The sequence below is a fragment of the Phocoena phocoena genome, chromosome 10 (assembly GCF_963924675.1).
Source record: "Phocoena phocoena chromosome 10, mPhoPho1.1, whole genome shotgun sequence".
Classification (NCBI taxonomy): Eukaryota; Metazoa; Chordata; class Mammalia; order Artiodactyla; family Phocoenidae; genus Phocoena; species Phocoena phocoena.
In genome coordinates this window covers 35,816,751-35,836,242 of record NC_089228.1, presented here as the reverse complement: position 1 = coordinate 35,836,242, position 19,492 = coordinate 35,816,751, and the positions used below count along the sequence as shown (strand labels likewise).

At 37.6% G+C, this 19,492-nt stretch overlaps 1 protein-coding gene across 1 annotated transcript in view; it reads right to left on the bottom strand.

The window, feature by feature from the left end:
- SFMBT1 (Scm like with four mbt domains 1) overlaps positions 1-19,492 on the bottom strand; it is a 132,520-nt gene that overhangs the window by 30,753 nt on the left and 82,275 nt on the right. Inside the window, exons 3-4 of the mRNA XM_065885390.1 lie at positions 16,312-16,406; positions 5,375-5,615 (exon numbers count right to left, since the gene is read on the bottom strand). Of these exons, the coding sequence (XP_065741462.1) occupies positions 5,375-5,615; positions 16,312-16,406 (336 nt within the window). The remainder of the gene's footprint in view (positions 1-5,374; positions 5,616-16,311; positions 16,407-19,492) is intronic.

Here is a 19,492-nt window from a genome sequence, read left to right as displayed (position 1 = left end):
AAGAGGCACATTCATTCTGGTTGTCTCTCCTTCTGTGATGTTAGCAGCTTTTAATGGTCACTACATAGATATACTGATTCATTAGGGGCTAAAAATGGTGATATTCTATCACCCCTTCTTCATTTACTAACCAAAATACTTCTAAAAAGAAAAATTTCTCTTCTTCTACTATTTGATCACACAAAGAAGGCAGGATATATGCTTGATTCTCTTTATTCTTTCTCTGTATTTACCAGCCTTCAAAATTATCAGTTGGTTCTCCAGCATCGTCCCAAAGCGACCAATGAGGGTTTTGTTTAAAAGATTCACCATGAAGTTACAGATTAAATCACATATATGTTTCAGGCCACTGCAGCTACTGTCCTATTGATGCTCAAAGTGTCTCATCTTTAAGAAGAGGGGGTCTCTTCAGGTTGGCTCCTGAGTCCTTTGACATAACCGTAGTAAATAGTTATTGATCTTTTTTTCACTTTTGGTATAAAAAGATGTTCCGTGCTCCTCTTGTACATTTCCTGTCCCAGTCCAGCTTTATCCCACAATACACAAATAACGATTTCAAAATAACATCAACTCTACCACCAACAATATGATTACTAAACACAGCTTGAGTTGTTGTTGCTACTTCGGTAATTTTTTTGGTTCCTTTTGGTATAGCCTTACTAGGGACATATATTTAAATTACTGTATTTGCAAGTCACTGAAATAGTTGTTCTCTGGATAGTTACTTCACAAGCTCCATACACAGGTTTCTTTATTTGCTTCTGCATTTTTTTTTTAAATTGCCTTTTTCTTTTTTTTTTTTGTGGTACGCGGGCCTCTCACTGTTGTGGCCTCTCCTGTTGCGGAGCACAAGCTCTGGACGCGCAGGCTCAGCAGCCATGGCTCACGGGCCCAGCAGCTCTGTGGCGTGTGGGATCTTCCCGGACCGGGGCACGAACCTGTGTCCCCTGCATCGGCAGGCGGACTCTCAACCACTGTGCCACCAGGCAAGCCCCACAAATTACTTTTTTAAATTCTGCTTTATAAGTTATATAAGATATTTACATGGTTCACAATTCAAATCTACAAAATAAGGTACATTCAGAAAAATCCACCTTTTAACCTTGTCCCCTTCATCCTATTCCCTTCTTTACCCACAGGCAACTTTTTAAAATGGTGTATTCCTTATTGTTAATCAACTATAGCTCGATTTAAAAAAAAGATTCCTTTAGTTTTAAAAAACGAAGTTAACACACACATACACAGGCATTCATACATCTTCCTCCTCCCTCATTCAATACATATTTTTCTTTATTCATATAACAAGATATCTGGAGACCATTCCTTGGATATATGTACATGGACCCACCCTGTTTCTTTTTTTAATGACTGATTGCACCTTTTATTATGAAGTACTCTTCTTTGGAAAGGTGATATATATTGATACACACACACACACACACACACACACACACACACACACAGGAGTATTACTTAGCCATAAAAAGAATGAAATAATGCCATTTGCAGCAACATGGATGAACCAAGAGATTATCACTCTGCTGTACACCTGAAACCAATGCAACATTGTAAATCAACTACACTTCAATTAAAAAATAATAATAAAGTACCCTTCTTTGTTTCTTACAGTGCTTTCTGATCTGAATTCCACCTTTGTCAGATATCAAGACTGAGACTCCTGCTTTCTTTTCTATTTGCATTTGTCTATGTATCTTTGTCCATCCTTTTATGTTTATTCTTTCAGAATATCTCCATTTAGGTATGTCTCCTGTAATAGCACAGAAGTGGGTTTTATTTTGTGAGCCAACCTGAATTGTTTACTTTTAACAGAAGAGTAAGCCCATTAACATTTATTTATATTACCAAAAGATACGACCTCAATTCTGTCATATTGTTAAGTATTACATAAATTGCTTGTGTATGTGTACAGTCTTTCACTATGTGATCTATTTTATTTAAATATATACTTTTTCTTTTTAAAAGCTATCTTTTGGCATTTACAAAGGTTTGTGTTTTTATTTCTTCTGGTTACTTTTTTTTTTTTTTTGTGGTACACGGGCCTCTCCCTGTTGTGGCGTCTCCCGTTGTGGAGCACAGGCTCTGGACGTGCAGGCTCACCGGCCATGGCTCATGGGCCCAGCCGCTCCGCGGCATGTGGGATCTTCCTGGACCGGGGCACGAACCCGTGTCCCCTGCATCGGCAGGCGGACTCTCAACCACTGCGCCACCCCGGAAGCCCCTACTAATATCTTTATATAACAATTTTAGTCCTCTCTATTTTCGGACTATTTTCTATTTCTTTTTTTTTTTTTTAAATAAACAATACTAAAGTTAGCTATAATGTCTTTCTTCTCCTCTCTTTCAGCATCTCATTTCAGGTAAAATAGCCTTTTACTCCCAGTTAACACTTAAAAGGCAATTAGTTAAATTACTAGGCAATAAACCTGTTTTAAAAGGGGAGGAGGGATGAGTAAGCTTATACCACTGTATTCACTTGCTCGCCCCACTGTGGTCACATTTTTTTAGTTAGACTGTATTTATGTTGTCAGACCATGTAGCCTTAATATACTATACTGTCTCTCTTACAACAATCATTTAGCTCGAAGTTCTACAGTCATATATACATTTAGTGTTTCACTAACAATTCTCAAGCTAATGTTTCTTCATTTGTTTTTCTTTTCTTTTAAAAACATTAATTAATTAATTAATTTATTAATTTATTTTTGCAGTACGCAGAACTCTCACTGCTGTGGCCTCTCCCGTTGCGGAGCACAGGCTCCAGACGCGCAGGCTCAGCGGCCATGGCTCACAGGCCTAGCCGCTCCGCGGCGTGTGGGATCTTCCTGGACCAGGACATGAACTCATGTCCCCGGCATCGGCAAGCGGACTCTCAACCACTGCACCACCAGGGAAGCCTGCTCTGGAAGGATTTTATTCTACCCTTTTTTTCCTCTTTTTTTAATTATCCTAACTTGACCTTGTATGAGACTCAACTGAAATCGTTCTCTCTTGTTCATGTTTAAATGAGGTGAATTTTCCTATACTCCTAAGATGTGATAGTGGGCCAGGTAGCTTCATGTCTCTAGAGCTTCCTCTTACATTGTTTTTTCACAGAATGTTAAGGGCAAGCTAGAAGCCCACCGATAACCCAGGACTCTACATTTCTAAATACCATCCTTCAAAAAACAAAATGAAACAAAACAAAAAAACCTAGGGCTCCCTGGAGAAATGGCTGATTTCAGGGCTGAGGCAGGGAAAAGTTTCCTGAACAAGAAACTACTCAAAGAATAATGGGAACATAGCAAAGGATACATTTGCCAGCTTGAAGGGGTGTCCACTGGCCAAATCTAGGACAGTCTGAGCATCAAAATAAATAATGATAGTAAGGATTATAATCCATTGAATAAAATAATACTCATAAGTCTATACTGACATAGATACATAAATACACACATGCATACATAAATACCTGTATGTAAATGGTAGAAAAGAGAAAGCTCTTTCTATAGTAGAAAGCCAATTATGAAACGAAGAAGGAATTAGAAAATGCCATTTGGTAATCATTAGAGTAATAACTGTTTCAGATAAAAATTATCAATGGATGCCAAAAAAGGTGGGTGAAGTTTGAAGAGTAATGAGATAGTTACATAATCTCAAGGTATCTTCCCACAAGATACTAAGTAAAAACAGTAAAAGCAATTTTACAGTGGAAAAACTTGGCATATACCAATTTAATCAAGTGATGAAAGTTAATATCACAAGTTAGTTACAGGACAAACCAATAGCATGTGTCTCCTAAGATGATGCACCAGAAGGACACAGCATCACTTCTGCATTTCTCCTACCAAAAGTGCACAATTGGGCTTCCCTTGTGGCGCAGTGGTTGAGAGTCCGCCTGCCGATGCAGGGGACACGGGTTCGTGCCCCGGTCCGGGAAGATCCCACATGCCGCGGAGCGGCTGGGCCCGTGAGCCATGGCTGCTGAGCCTGTGCCTCCGGAGCCGTGCTCCGCAACGGGAGAGGCCACAACAGTGAGAGGCCCGCGTACCGCAAAAAAAAAAAAAAAAAAAAAAAAGTGCACAATCTGAATCTAAGTAAACATCAGACAAACCCAAATTGTGAGACATTCTAAAAAATAGCCAGCCTGTACTCTTCAAAAACGTCAATGCCAAGAAGGACAAAGAAAGGTTAAGGAAACTAAAAAGATATGACAGCTAAATGCACTGAATCCTGGACGAGGAAAAGACATGAGGAATAATGAACAGTACTCAACCCAGGACATAATGAACGTTCCTGGGAAAATCGGCCTGTACCTTTCAAAGATGTCAAAGTCATGAAAGTCAAAGAAAGCATGAGGAACTGTCCCAGATTAAAGGAATCTTAGGAGACAGGACAAATGAATGTTAACACATGATCCAGGATTTTCTTTTACTGTAGAAACATTTTACTACAAAAACATTATTGATAAAAACTGAACAAGGTCTATAGATTAAATAACAGTATTATATCAAAGTTAATTTCCTGATTTTATTTTATTGTGTTCATGAATGTCCTTGTTTTTAGAAGTAAAGGGTAAAAGGAAATCACATGTACAACTGACTCTCATGGTTCATTAAAAAAGCCTGTGTGTGTGTGTGTGTGTGTGTGTGTGTGTGTGAGAGAGAGAGAGAGAGAGAGAGAGAGAGAGAGAGAGGACAAAGTAAATGTGGTAAAATGTCAACATTTGGGGAAAGTTGGCAGTAAGTTCCCAAGAATTTTCTATAATATTTTTGCAAATCTGAAGTATTTCTGTAAATCTGAAATTATAAAAAAAATAAGAAGTTGAAAGTAAAGCATATAAGGTCTGGAATTTTCTTAAGGTCTGTCTTTCCTTTCTGCACATTTATACGACCCTTCTCTTTCTTTTGTCCTATTGTCTCTGTCCTACTTAATTTGGATTCTACTCCCAGTAGGGCTCTTTCCTGAAAGCGAGCTTCAGCTGGTTTATTCTAAGGGTCCACAGGTCCCAGACTGCTTGTAGGTCATAAGAGGGAGGACGATAAAATCAGAAAGAGAATCAATCTGGCCCAACGTACTCAAAGACAACCAGACCTACAAGTCTCAAACTTAAGAGAGCCTCACAGACCTACAGGATTATAAGCAACAGATGCTTCCTATGAATGTCATAAAAGCCTGAAGCTTAGTGAGCACAGAATATAATTTTTTTTAAAGGGAAATGTAAATTATTCCTTATAAATACTGTCATTCAAAATGCTAACCGAAAGAAGTTAGGAAGACCTATGTGCTTGGGAAACTGAAAACCTTAAGACTGTGGACAGCCCAAATTTTCCTACAGCAATACCACATCACGCCTTGATACAAAGTATCGCATTACCTTCCGGGGCTTCGAGGGTCTTCTTATTCTGCTCACACCACCCAATGGGGTAGAGGTCAGCCTTCCTGATGTCACACCAGAAGTCTGCTCTCCGGTCCTCCCCGTAGCCATCGTAGCGGAGGAGGAGCAACTGCTCACAGGTGGTAATGATGGTGGCAACCCAGTAGGTTTCAGGATCGGTTTTCACAACCACCTCCAGTTTCATCCCAGGAGCAAATCCATTCTGCAAACGTGTGTCCACCTGAACAGGGAAATGTTATTAACCACCAGGAAAACATCTCAAATGAATACTTCTTTGGCCAACATTCTTTAAGACTTACAATTCTGAAGCACTAAATGCAATAAAATCTTCTCAAGGGAAACCTGAGAAATTCCAATTCTAACTCACAGGAGTGATCCAAACAAAACAGGGACTAGCAATGCTGCTCTGTTCCATCTGACTCTGAAGGAGCTTTAAGAGAACTCAATATTCCACCAAAGCAGTCTATTATGATTATAGAATATGCTTTCTATTAAGTATACAAATCACTGAATGTTCACCATTTTAACAACCTTCAACACATTAAGTTTTCAAGAGTGATTTCTCGATCATTCAAAAGAAAATTTATGAAGCTAGAAAAGGTAAAGGACAAAAATAAGTTATACTGATAATAAATTAGTATAATATATACCATACAAAATGAGCCATATTTCCCAGTTTCCCTAAAACTGTCTGTGTTTACACCTGTTATTCTTGAATAATAATAATGCCTCTTATCTCTCTCAAAAGTGTCCTAATTTAGATGATAAATTATATGGTCACAAAGTTAGGGGTCTGCAATTCTGGAATTCCTGTATGTGTATACTAAAATTAAATAAATATATTATGGATAATGAGAGCCAGGTTTCTCACTGTGGGAGAAAGAAGTAAAAATAAGAAGAGGGGAATGGGACTTCCCTGGCAGTCCAGTGGTTAAGATTCCACGCTTCCACTGCAGGGGGCATGGGTTCAATCCCTGGTGAAGGAACTAAGATCCTGCATGCCATACGGCACAGCCAAAAAAAAAAAAAATAATAAAATAGAATAAAATTTTAAAAAGAAGAAGGTAAAACCAGAATGAATCTTGTGGTGTTGATCTGAAATCAGAGGTGTGGATGCCAAAATGACTATGACGACTATGATATCTGCATAGTCTCAAAGGTTCTCTCCACAAAATTCTTCCTTAGTCGCAAAAGGGAAAACAGTAACATTACGGTGAAGAAATCTGGCAGACGCCACCTTAACTACCGGATCAAAGTTAACATCACCAGTCCTAAAACATCAATATCATATACCCTTGATATCATATCAGAAAAGCACATCATCATTTCTATGACATTCTTGCCAAATGCATAAACTCAAGCTAATCATGAGAAAACCCAAACGCAAATTGAGAAACATTCTACAAAGTAACTGGTATATGATATGCGCTTCAAAAGTATCCAGGCCATGAAAGACAGAGAGAGAATGAGGAACTGTCCCACGCTGGAGGAGACGATGGAGACATGACAACTAAGCGCAATGTGGCCATGATAACCACTAGAAAATGAGGGGGCTCCTGGAAAGGAGAGGCCAGAGAGGGAAAGTCCGCATTCTGTGTAAAATTCCTCCCCATTCTAATCACTAACCTGCTGTACTTCTGAAAGGTAATCACTATCCTGAATTATAACACTACAGTTTAACACTGCCTGTGTTACAGGACTATGTTAGCAAAATTATGCAGTATGAATGTTTTTCTGTGTGGCGCTTCTCTTGTCCAACATTGCTTATGAGATTCATTTGTGCTGTTGCATGTAACAGTACTTTATGTCTTCCCCTTCCTGTATAGTATTCCATTATACAAATATGCCATAATTTATCCATTCTAATGCTCCTCATAGTAGGCACTCTGGGTAGGTCACAGTTTTGGAAGACTACTGATAATATTCTCATAATTATATGAATAGTTTTGTATGTCATTTGATGCATACCTACATGGATTCCTATAATAAAAAGACTAATATTTTCCAAAGTGGCTACACCAATGTACTCTGCCAGTAGTATACAAGAAATCCTTCTGCCTTAACATTCTAACCAACATTACTGTATTTTCTACCTTTTTCATTTTAACCATTTTGAAACACGTATTATATTATCTCACTGTAACTTTAATTTGCATTTTCTGATTATTAATAGAGTTGAGAACCTTTTTATTTATTAGCCATTTAGATTTCTTCTTCCGGGGAATGCCTAAATTTCTTGCCAATTTTTAATTGAGTCAATATTCTGGATACAGTTTGTCAATTACTTGTATTACAAATATCACTTTTTTGATGGTGTTGTTTGATAAACAGAAGTTATTAATTTTAATATACTCTGATTCATCAATATTTTTCCTTTAAAAAGTTAATGGTTTTTCTATATTTTTAAACAAACTTTTAAACAAACTATATTTTTAAACAAACTTTTTAAACAAAATAGGTCATAAGATATACTATTATATTATTTTCTAGAAGCCTTTTATATTGAGAACTAATATCCACCTTGAGTTAATCTCTGTGTGTGGTATTAGGTAGGGGTCAGGTTTTAATTGTTGGAATCCGTTTGTCAATTTCTACTTAAATTTTTTTTTTGCTGTTTGACTTGGGTTACAGTCAATCTACAAATCTATTTGGGGAGAACTGACATCTTTACAATAGTGAGTCTTGCAATAGATGAACAGGTATATTCCTTCATTTTAACTTATATAAATATTTGAAGTTTCTTTGCAAATATTTCTTACATTTTATTCCTAGCTATTTGATGTTTTTTATGTTATTGTAAATCACATCTTTCAGTTTCCATTTCTGTTTGTGGCTAGTATATAGAAATAAAAGGCTTTTTATACCGACCTTGTATCTAAAAATCTTGCTAAAATTACTCATTAATTCTAATAATATAGCTGTAAATTATTTTATTCATCTGCAAATAATGACTTTTTCCCTTCCTTCCTAATTCTTATACATTTTAATTGTTTTTCTTACCTTATTATATTGGCTAGATCTTCCAAAACAATATCAAACAGAAATCATGTTAACCAGCATGATTTTTGTCTTGTTCCATATTAAAAAGAAAGATGTATCATATTACCATTAATAAAGTTTGCTGTAGATTTTTTTATAGATACACTTCATCAAATTAAGGAAATTCCCATCTGTAGTTTGCTAAGAGTTTTATCATAAGTGGATGTGGAATTTTATCAATAATTTTTTTTACATATTGAGATGATAATGTGATTTTTCTCCTTTACTCTACTACTATGGTGAGTTATGCTCATTGATTTTCAAATGTTAAGCCACTCAGGCTATCTTGTATTCCTGGAAAAAATAGACTTATTAATGTACTATCCTTTTTAAATATAGCTACATTTAGTTTGGTATTATTTTTTATGCTATTTATGAATTAGTCGTCATGAGTGACATGTCTCTTTAATTTTCCTTTCCTGAAATATTATTAGATTTGGTATCAAGATTGTGCTGATCTCTAAACAAACTGGTACCCTACAATCAATATGGGATAGAATGATCAGACAGAAAGGAAACAGAAGACTTGAGCAAGAGTATAAACCAACTAGAACTAACAGACATATAGAGAACACTCCACTCAACAACAATACACATTCCTCTCAAATGTACATGGGACATTCTCCAGGACAGACCATAATTTTAGGGCAAAAACCAAATCATACAAAGTATCTTTTCTAATCACCATGAAATAAAACTGGAACTCAATAACAGAAGGAAAACTAGAAAATTCACAAATACGTGGATATGAAACACACTCTTTAATAGCCAATAGATCAAAGAAGAAATTACAAGGGAAATTAGAAAATACTTTGAGACAAATTATAACATAAATACATCAAAATTTATGAGAGGCAGCAAAAGCAGCATTAAGCAGGAAATGTGTAGCTGTATGTGACTACACTAAAAAAGAAGGAAGATCTCAATCAACACCCTAACTTTACTTCCGAAGAAACTAGAAAAAGAAGAGCAAATTAAACCCAAAGCTAGCATAACGAAGGAAATAATAAAGATTAGAGTAGTGATAAATAAAACAGAGAACAGAAAAACAATACAGGACTTCTGGGTTTCAATTTGACATGTAAGGATTTTTGCATGTTGGAACTCCTGTCCTAAGAAGAAAAAAAACCTCAACAAACTAAAAATCAACAACTCTTCTTAGATCCAGCAGAGAACTGAGGTCATAGGGCAAAACTGCTGTGCTCAAAATTGGAGACAGACAGACAGATACAGAGAATTACAACATACTAGACAGAGCAGAAACCTCTGCAGGACTATAACCAGGGTAGGAAACCTCAAACTGTAATTAATGAATTGCTAGGGGCTCAGTATGGACAAGATTGAGAGGTAAAAACTCCATGGGGGCCCAGTCTCAGGGCAGCCCATGGACTTCTCTGAGTTTACTGCCCCCCCACCACCCGCCCAGGAGTCCTACCAGGTTTTCACAATAAAGATCAGAGAAAAATCTCCTAGTACTTCTGGCAGAGGGAAGAATAAAGTAGCATTGTGAAATACATCCAAAGCATTCTGCTCTTCTTAACAAGACTAACCCTCAAGAAAAACTATTTTACTAGGTCCTAATCAACTAGTTTTACCAAAACTTTTACCAGAGTTTTCCTGATCTAAGGTAAGGGAAACACCCAACTCCAGCCCCCTCTAGCCTCCAAAATAGGGGAAAGGATATGCACAACTCAGGTTCACTAAAACACTGAGACCAGTTCACAAGGCTAGAGAATGCTTTTGCTCTCCTCACACCTTACCACCATATCAAGAGGGCTCCTGTAAAACAGAGGAGACAAAATAAATGACACCAAAGTAAATTTTAGCCTCTGACACCTATAGCTACAACAAACGATAAAATCAACCTAACTTCTATCCAGGTAAACATAAAACACTAAAGACCTATTTATTTCTATTCCTTTTACTCAGTATATTATGTCCAGCTTTCAACAAAAACTTACAGAGCTACTAAAAGACAAAAAACACAGTGTGAAGAAACAGAGCAGACATTAGAACCAGGCTCAGATATGGCAGAGATGTAACATACCAGGAATTTAAAACAACTGATTAATATGATAAGGGCTCTAAATGAAAAGAGTAGACAGATGGGTGATGCAAGAAAAGAGAAACTCCGAGGAAAAATCAAAATGAAATGGCAGACACCAAAAACACTCTAACAAAAATGAAGAATTCCTTGATGGGCTCAACCACAAGACTGGGGTCAGCCAGGGAAAGAATCTGTCTAGAAAAAATGTCAATAGAAACTTTCAAAACTGAAAAGCAAAGAGAAAAAAGAATGAGAAAGTTGGAAAAGAATACCAAAGAACTGTGGGACAATTATAAAAAGTGTGACATAAGTGTACTATAAATATTGGAAGGAAAAGAGAGAAAGAATAGAAGAAATAATTGAAGCAATAATGATTGAGAATTTCCCAAAATTAATGATACCAAACCACAGACCCAAGAAGCCCAGAGAATACCAAGCAGTATAAATAACACAAAAAAATCTATACCTAGTCATAAGATACTCAAACTGGAGAAAAACAAAGACAAAGAAAAAAATCTTGAAAGACGACAGAGGAGAAAAAAATACCTTACCTATAGAGAAGCAAGGATAAAAATTACATCAGACTCCTCTTAAGAAAACACTCAAGTAAGAAAATAGTGGAGTGAAATATTTAAATTACGTAAAGAAAAAAGACACCAACTTAGAATTCTGCACTCAGCAAAATAAAAGACTTTTCTCAAACAAAAATTGAGAAACTTTGTTGCCAGTAATATTTCTTGCAAGAAATATTAAAATGAATTCTTCAGAGAATTCCCTGGCAGTCCAGTGGTTAGGACTCCACGCTTTCACTGCCGAGGGCCCAGGTTCAATCCCTGGTCAGGGAACTAAGATCCCGCAAGCCACACAGCGTGGCTGGGAAACTTCATTCATTCACTCCTCAGAAAGAAGGAAAATGATATATGTCAGAAACTAGATCTACATAAAGGAAGAGCAATAGAATAAATGAATAAATATATAATAAACATATAAAAGAATCAATGTAGATAAAATCTAATTTTTCTTATTCTTAATATATCTAACAGATAACTGTTCAAACTAATAACAGCAACAAATTATTTGGTGATTATAGCTTATGCGTAAGTGAAACGAATGATAACAATGTTATAAGGCCTGGGAGGGAGTAATTGGGAATACTCTGATATTAGCTACTGGAACTATCCATGAAATGGTATAGTGTTACTTGAAGGAGAACTTGGGTTAGTTGTAAATGTATATTGCAAAAACAAGGGCAACCACTAAAAAAGTTTTTAAAAGTATAATGATGTGCTAAGTGAAATAAGCCAACATAAAAGGACAAATATTGTATGATTTCACTTATGTGCAATAGGCAAATTCACAGAGACAGAAAGTATAATAGAGGTTACTCAGGGCTGGGGGGGGAGAGTGGGAGGAGCCACCCAGGCGAGAAACCCTGAATACGGGGTTTCTGTTGGAGATGATGAAAAAGTTGTGGAAATGGAGAATGTTAGTGGTTGTACAACACTGAGGAAGAAGTTAACTTTTTTAAAACCTTTAACACTGAAGTGTTTTCAATATGCATCTTTTAATTAATTGCAGTCTACTTACAAATAATACCATACCACTTCATGTGCTGCACAAAGATCTTACAACCATATACTCCCAAATCCTCCCTCTCATCCTTTGTGCTAGTATAGTTACATATGCTATAAACACACAATATACTGCTACCATTTTTTTGTTTGTTTCAAACTGGTATCTTTTAGAGACACTAAAAATAAGGAAAACAATGAACTTTATATCTAGCTACATCTATGCCATTTCTATTGTTCTTTATTTCTTTCTGTGGATCTAAGTTTCTGTCTTATTTCAAATTCCTTCTGCCTTAAGAACTTCCTAATACTTTTTTGTAGATAATGAAACCTCTTACTTTTTGTTTTCCTGAAAAGGTCTATATTTCTCCTCCACTTCTCGAAAAAATTTCTGCTGAGGGAAGAATTCTGGGTTGATAGGTTCATTTCTTTCAACACTTTAAAGATCTTACTCCACTGTGCTCTGGTTTGGATAGTTTCCCAAAAAAATTTCACTATAATTCTTATATTTGTTCCTCTATATGTAATGTGTCTTTTTTCCTCTGGCTGCCTTCAAGATTTTCTCCTTCCCTTTGCATTTCAGCAGTCTGAATATGATGTGTCTGGATGCATTTTATTGTTATTAATTATCCTGTTTTGCATTGCGTGAGCTTCTCTGATCTGTGGTGTAGTATCTTTGTTTTCCTTTGGAAAATTGTCTGCCGTTATCCCTTCAAACATCTCTTCCTCACCTCTGCTCTTTTCCCCTTCTGAGATTCCAATTACACACAAATTACACTCTTTTTTTTAATATTGTCCACAGCTGTTGGGTGTTGTAGTCTGTTTTTTCCCCACTTTTTTCTCTTTATATTTCAGTCTGGGCAATTTCTACTGACTTACCTTCAAGTATACTGATTTCTTCCTCATCTGTGTCAAGTCAACTGATGAGCCTGTCAAAGGCACTCATCTGTTACCATGTTTTTCATTTCTACTAGATTCTTTCTAATAGTTTCCATCTCTGCTGAAATTCCTCTTCTGTTCATGCATGTTGTCCACCTATTCTGCTAGAGCCTCTAACGTATTAATCACAGTTATTTAAAATTCTCTGACAGTTTAAACATCTGGGTCATACAAGTCTGGTTCTATTGAATGCTTTGCCTCTTGACACTTTGCTGTTTTTCTCTTCCTTCTGTGTGTCTCTCATGATTTTTCGTTGAAAGCTAGACATCCTGGGTAGAACAGTCAAGACTGAGACACATAGTATTTACTCCCGGAAATGAGCATGTTTCTTCTTAGGTCTTAAGTTCAAGAGAGAAGGTTAAGTCAATCTAGTTAGGAGTAGAGCTGGGTTTGGGTTTTATTGTTGCTAACAGTTATTCACAGTGTACCATAGGCTTCAGATTCCACTAGCACTGTCTGGTATTTATGCTGTAGGCTCATTTGCTATACGGGTTTTTCCCTCAACATTAGCTTCTCCACCCTCACATTTAGATCTTCTCTTTGTGACTACACCTCTGTTGTAACTACACTTCTCTTTGTGACTGTCTCTCTCTCTCTCTCTCCACACTCTTGCCTCTCCCCCACAAAGAGACCTCTACTACCCACAATTTTCTAACTTGGTAGTGGGGGACAAGCATTCTCTGAGATTCAGCCTCAGTCTTGTGAGATTCTGTGTCCCTTGGTCTTGGGGGTAGAAACTTCTCAGTGATCCTAACCTTCCCCCAACTGTAGGGGACTTCTGATGCTCCAGCATGTATTCCTACCCCTCTCCTACCTACATCCCTTCCCCAATCAGTTTGATGCTTTTGTTCTTGAAGACCCAGGTAAAGCTTAGTGCCTTTCCCACAGTGGGGGTTCTTCTCTCCACCAGACATGCACCATGAGGAAGGCTTTTTCACTATCTTACACTTTTCCTCTTTGCAAACATGGTTTATCTCTAATTCCTTCTTCAGCCCTGTCTTCCCTCCTTCCTTCGTGCCAAACTTGGTTATGTAAAACTCCTGCCGGTGGCTTGGACATACATTACCATTGCTCTAGAGTTCTACCAGTTTTGCCCATGATCTGCTAGTCATAGCCATCCCTTCTCAACATCTTCCTATATCCATGCTTGATTTTTACTATATTTGGCAGCCCTTCACCATATACTGATTCAGGTTTATGGTTAGGCCAAGTCCTAATCCAGAGCAAAGTCCTAACTCTCTTCAATTTTATTAAGGCTCAGAGAGGAAGCTGCAGAAGAAAAGTGTGAAGCTAGCTGAGGCTGGTTCATGAGGTTGAAGGAAAAAGGACATTTCTATAACATAAAAGTGCAAGGTGGAGCAGCGAGTGCTGATGTAGAAGCTGCAGCAAGTTATCCAGAAGATCTAGCTAAGATAATGGATGGAGGTAGCTACACTAAACAACAGATTTTCAGTGTAGATGAAACAGCCTTATCTTGGAAGAAGATGGAAGAAAATGCCATCTAGGACTTTCATAGCTAGAGAAGTCAAAGCCTGGCTTCAAAGCTTCAAAGGACAAGCTGACTCTCTTGTTAGGGGCTAATGCAGATGGTGAGCTTAAGCTGAAGCCAGCGCTCATTTACCATGAAAAAATCCTAGGGCCTTTAAGAATTATACTAAATCTAACCTGCCTGTGCTCTATAAATGGGAAAACAAAGCCTGGATGACCGCACATCTGTTTACAACATGGTTTACTGCATATTTTAAGCCCACTGTTGAGACCTACTGCTCAGAAAAAGATTCCTTTCAAAATAGTACTGCTCACTGACAATGCATCTGGTTACCCAAGAGTTCTGATGGAAATGTACAAGATTAATAACTTTTCACGCCTGCAAACACAACATCCATTCTGCAGCCTATGGATCAGGAAGTCATTTCAACTTTCAAGTCTGACTACTTAAAAAATACATTTCATGAAGCCGTAGCTGCTATAGAGATTCCTCTAATGAATCTAACAATTGAAAGCCTCCTGGAAAGGATTCACCATTCTAGATGCCTTTAATTACATTTGTGATCCATGGGAAGAGGTCAAAATGAACATTAACAGGTGTTTGGAAGAAGCTGATTCCAACCCTCACGGATGACTTTGAGGGGTTCAGGACTTCAGTGGAGAAAATAACTGCCAATGGGGTGGAACAGCAAGAAAACTAGAAGTGATGCCTGAAAATGTGACTGAATTGGTGCAATCGCATGAGAAAACCTGAACAAACGAGGAGTTTCTTCTTCTTCTTCCTCTTTTTTTTTTTTTTTTTTTTTTTAATCTTTTGGCCACGTCGTATAGCATGTGGGATCTTAGTTCCCTGACCAGGGATCGAACCCATTCCCCCTGCATTGGCACTGTGGAATCCTAACCACTGGACCACCAGGGAAGTCCCAGGAGTTTCTTCTCATGGATGAGCTTTCTTGAGATGGAATCTACTCCTGGTGAAGACACTGTGAAGATTGTTGAAATGACAACAAAGGATTTAGAATATTACATAAACTTAGTTGATAAAGCAGTGGCAGGGCTTGAGAATTGACTCCAGTTTTGAAAGAACTTCTACTATGGGTAAAATGCTATCAAATAGCATTGCACCTACAGAGGAATCATTCGTAAAAGGAAGAGTCAATCCATGGGGCAAACTTCACTGTTGTCTTTTTTCAAGAAACTGCCACGGCCACCCCAACCCTTCAGCCACCACCACCCTGACCAGTCAGCAGTATCAACATTGAGGTAACACCCTCCACCAGCACAAAGACTACTCACTAAAGGCTCAGATGATGACTAGCACTCTTAAGCAATAATGTATTTTAAAATTAAGGTATGTACTTTTTTTTAGACATAATGCTATTGCACACTTAACAGACTATAGTATAGTTTAAACATACTTTTATATGTACTGGGAAACCAAAAAATTCGTGTGACTGGCACTTTATTGCAATACTTGCCTTACTGTGGTGGTCTGGAACTGAACCCGCAACAGCTCCAAGGTCTGCCTGTACCAGACTATAAATCATTTTCTTTAACTGAAGAGGTTTTGGGGGTTTTTTTTGACAAAAATAAAGGAATATTCATGACTGGTCAAAAAAGACAGGTTGGCATCGAGTGGCAAAAAATACACAAAACCAAAAGGGTTTTAGAATATGTCAAGTTTTCTTAAAAGTGGCAACAGGGGGGAAAAAGAAAAAGCACTCAAATTCCCTCAAGTATTCTACCTTAAAATAACTCTAAACTCTCTACTGATGGTGCAGTGAGTCAAAGAAAAGAAATATAGTAAGTCAAGCAATATAGTCATCGCTCACATGTTTAAAAGACCCGTAGGGAACTGCTGTGGATCCTGTCTCTTCTAGATAGTCTTCCCAGTTTAATTCCACTTCTTCCACTCCAGATCCAGCATCTGGAATTAAAAACAACACAAAAACAGGTAAGACTCAATTTAAAAAAAACTTAAGGTATAAAAACATAAACTTAGTAAACCTAACTTACAAGTTAATTGACTTTTCACACAAAATAACTAAGTATTCTTTTTAAATAGCAGGTTCCCTTAGTGCACTGATTGTCAATGAATCTCAACACCATAGAGTGTGACATGCTGTCTCCTGCTGGGATCTATCTGGGATTCACCTAAATAGATCACATAAAGTTGGTGAGAGTATAACTACTATAAACCCTTTGGACTGTAATTTAGTATCTAATGCCAAATATCTGAGATCCTTAATAGGCATTTCAAACTTAAATTTTCAATCTGTTCTTCCTTAGTACTCACCAACTGAGTAAAGTTACCAATGGTTGATATTTTGACTCAATCCAAAAACTGTGGAGTTATCCTTACTTTCTTCCCTTTCTTTCACATCTCACATCCAATCCATCAGAAAATTCTGGGTACTACGTTTAAAAATATCCCAAATCTAATCACCTTCCACCATTTCTACTGCCATCTCTCTAAGTGCAAGGTCTAACTACAGTATCTTTCACCTTTTAATCACACAATAAAATCTAAAATTTGGGAGACTGCAAAGGCCCTATGTGATCTGACCCCTAGTTCCCGACCCTGACTCTGCATCCCCAACCAGCCTCTTGTTTGCTCACTGCACCCGAGGGACACTGAGTTTCTTGCCACTCCTCTCTAACCATGTTCTTTCCTCAAAGTCTCTGCGTTTGTTATTTCCTCCGCTTAGACTCATTCCCCTGTCACTGACAGCTTTACTTCATTCAAGCCTCTACTCAACACCTCTCCAGAAAAGCCTTCCACCAGAAAGGCCTTCCATCAGTGTGCATCTAAAGTAGAAACCTCCAGCCTCTGCTTTCATTATCTTCATGGCATTCATTCCTACCTACAAGCATACCATGTCTTTTTATCTTCCCCATTAGACAATAAACCCTGTGAAGACAGGAGCTTTGTTTTGGTCACTCCTACATCTCTGTCACAGCAGAGACTCAATACATTTTTGATGAGTGAGCAAAGATTCAAACACTCCATTGGAATCCAATAATCCCAATTCACATAAACTCCCTAAGAGCAGGGTTTTGTTCACTGACTATCACCACTGCCCAAAACAATGCCTGTCACTAGGAAGTCTGTGATAAACAGCTGCTGAATGAGTATACCCTTGGGGAGCCTGTGCTTCACACAAACACAAGGAGGCAAATACAAGGATGCTCACCACAGCACTGTTTCTAACAGCAACAGACAGAAGCAATCAGTAGAAGAATAGATAAATTATGGCAATCCTACAACGGAGTACTACTACATATAGCAGCTGAAATAAATGAACTATACTGACATATATAAATCTCAAAAAAATGACATCAAGTAAAAAGAGCAGGTGCAGAATGAAAAGCACAAGATACAATTTAGGCTTCAAAACAAAACTGCAATATAATGTTTATAAATACAAATCAATAACAGTATAAAAAAAGGATGGGAAGAATATACATCAACATTAACAGTGCTACCTTTGGGGAGGGAGGGAAGCAAAGAAGATTAGAAGGAAAGTACAAAAGAGCCTTAAACTGTATTATGTTTTATTTAAGAAAAGAAAAAACATATGAAAACATGTTCAACATCATTAGGGAAATGCATATCAAAACCACAGTGAGATACCACCTCACACTGTGAGAAACTGGAATCTTTGTGCACTGCTGGTCTCGGAATATAAAATGGTACAGCCACTGTGGAAAAATTTTTGGTGGTTTCTCAAAAAATTAAAAATATAATTACCATATGATCCAGCAATTCCACTTCTGGGTATATACCCAAAAGAACTGATAGCAGGGACTCAAACAGATATCTATACATGAATGTTTATAGCAGCAATATTCACAATAGCCAAAAGGCAGAAGTAACTGACTCAAGTGTCCATCAACAGATGAATGGATAAACAAAATGTGCTATATGCATGCAATGAAATATTATTTAGTCATAATAAGGAAGGAGGGGCTTCCCTGGTGGCACAGTGGTTAAGAATCCGCCTGCCAATGCAGGGGACACGGGTTTGAGCCCTGGTCTGGGAAGATCCCACATGCCGCGGAGCAACTAAGCCCGTACGCCACAACTACTGAGCCTGAGCTCTAGAGCCCGTGAGCCACTACGACTGAGCCCGCGTGCCACAACTACTGAAGCCTGCATGCCTAGAGCCCGTGCTCTGCAACAAGAGAAGCCACCGCAATGCGAAGCACGTGCACCGCAGCGAAGAGTAGCCCTTGCTCGCCACAACTAAAGAAAGCCCTCATGCAGCAATGAAGACCCAATGCAGCCAAAAATAAATAAATAAATAAATATATATATATATATATAAAAAAAGCACCACATCTCTGAAAAAAAGGAAGGAAATTCTGACACAGGCTACAGGCTACAATGTGGATGAACCATGAGAACATTACACTAAATGAAATAAGCCAGCCACAAAAGATCAAATATTCTATGATTCCACTTACTTGAGGTAGTTAGAGTAGTCAAATTCATAGAGACAGAAAGAAGAATGGTAGTTTCCAAGGACTGGGGGGAGAGGGGAATGGGGAGTTAGTGTTTAATGGGTACAGAGTTTCAGTATGGGAAGATGAAAAAGTTTTGGAGATGGACGGTGGTAATAGTTGCACAATGATGTGAATGTATATAATGTAATGCCACTGAACAGTACACTTAAAAATGGCTGAAATGGTCAATTTTATGTTATGGATACTTTACCGCAATTTTGAAAATGAAAACAAATATTGGACAATGTTAATTTATTATTTATTAATTTTAAAATTCTGCATTGTAGGTACGTGGGTGTTTCCTATATTGTTTTCATTTCTATGTATTTGAAATTTTTCCCTAGAAATACAACAAACCAACAAAGACTTTATTGGGAGCATCCTGGAAGTATGAGCCAGTAGAAAATCAATTTCCATCACTAAAACACAACAAGGCTGGACATTCATATTCATGGTCCTTGGCAAGAACCCTAGTCCCTCAAATAGCATGCTGATTTAAAAATAAAC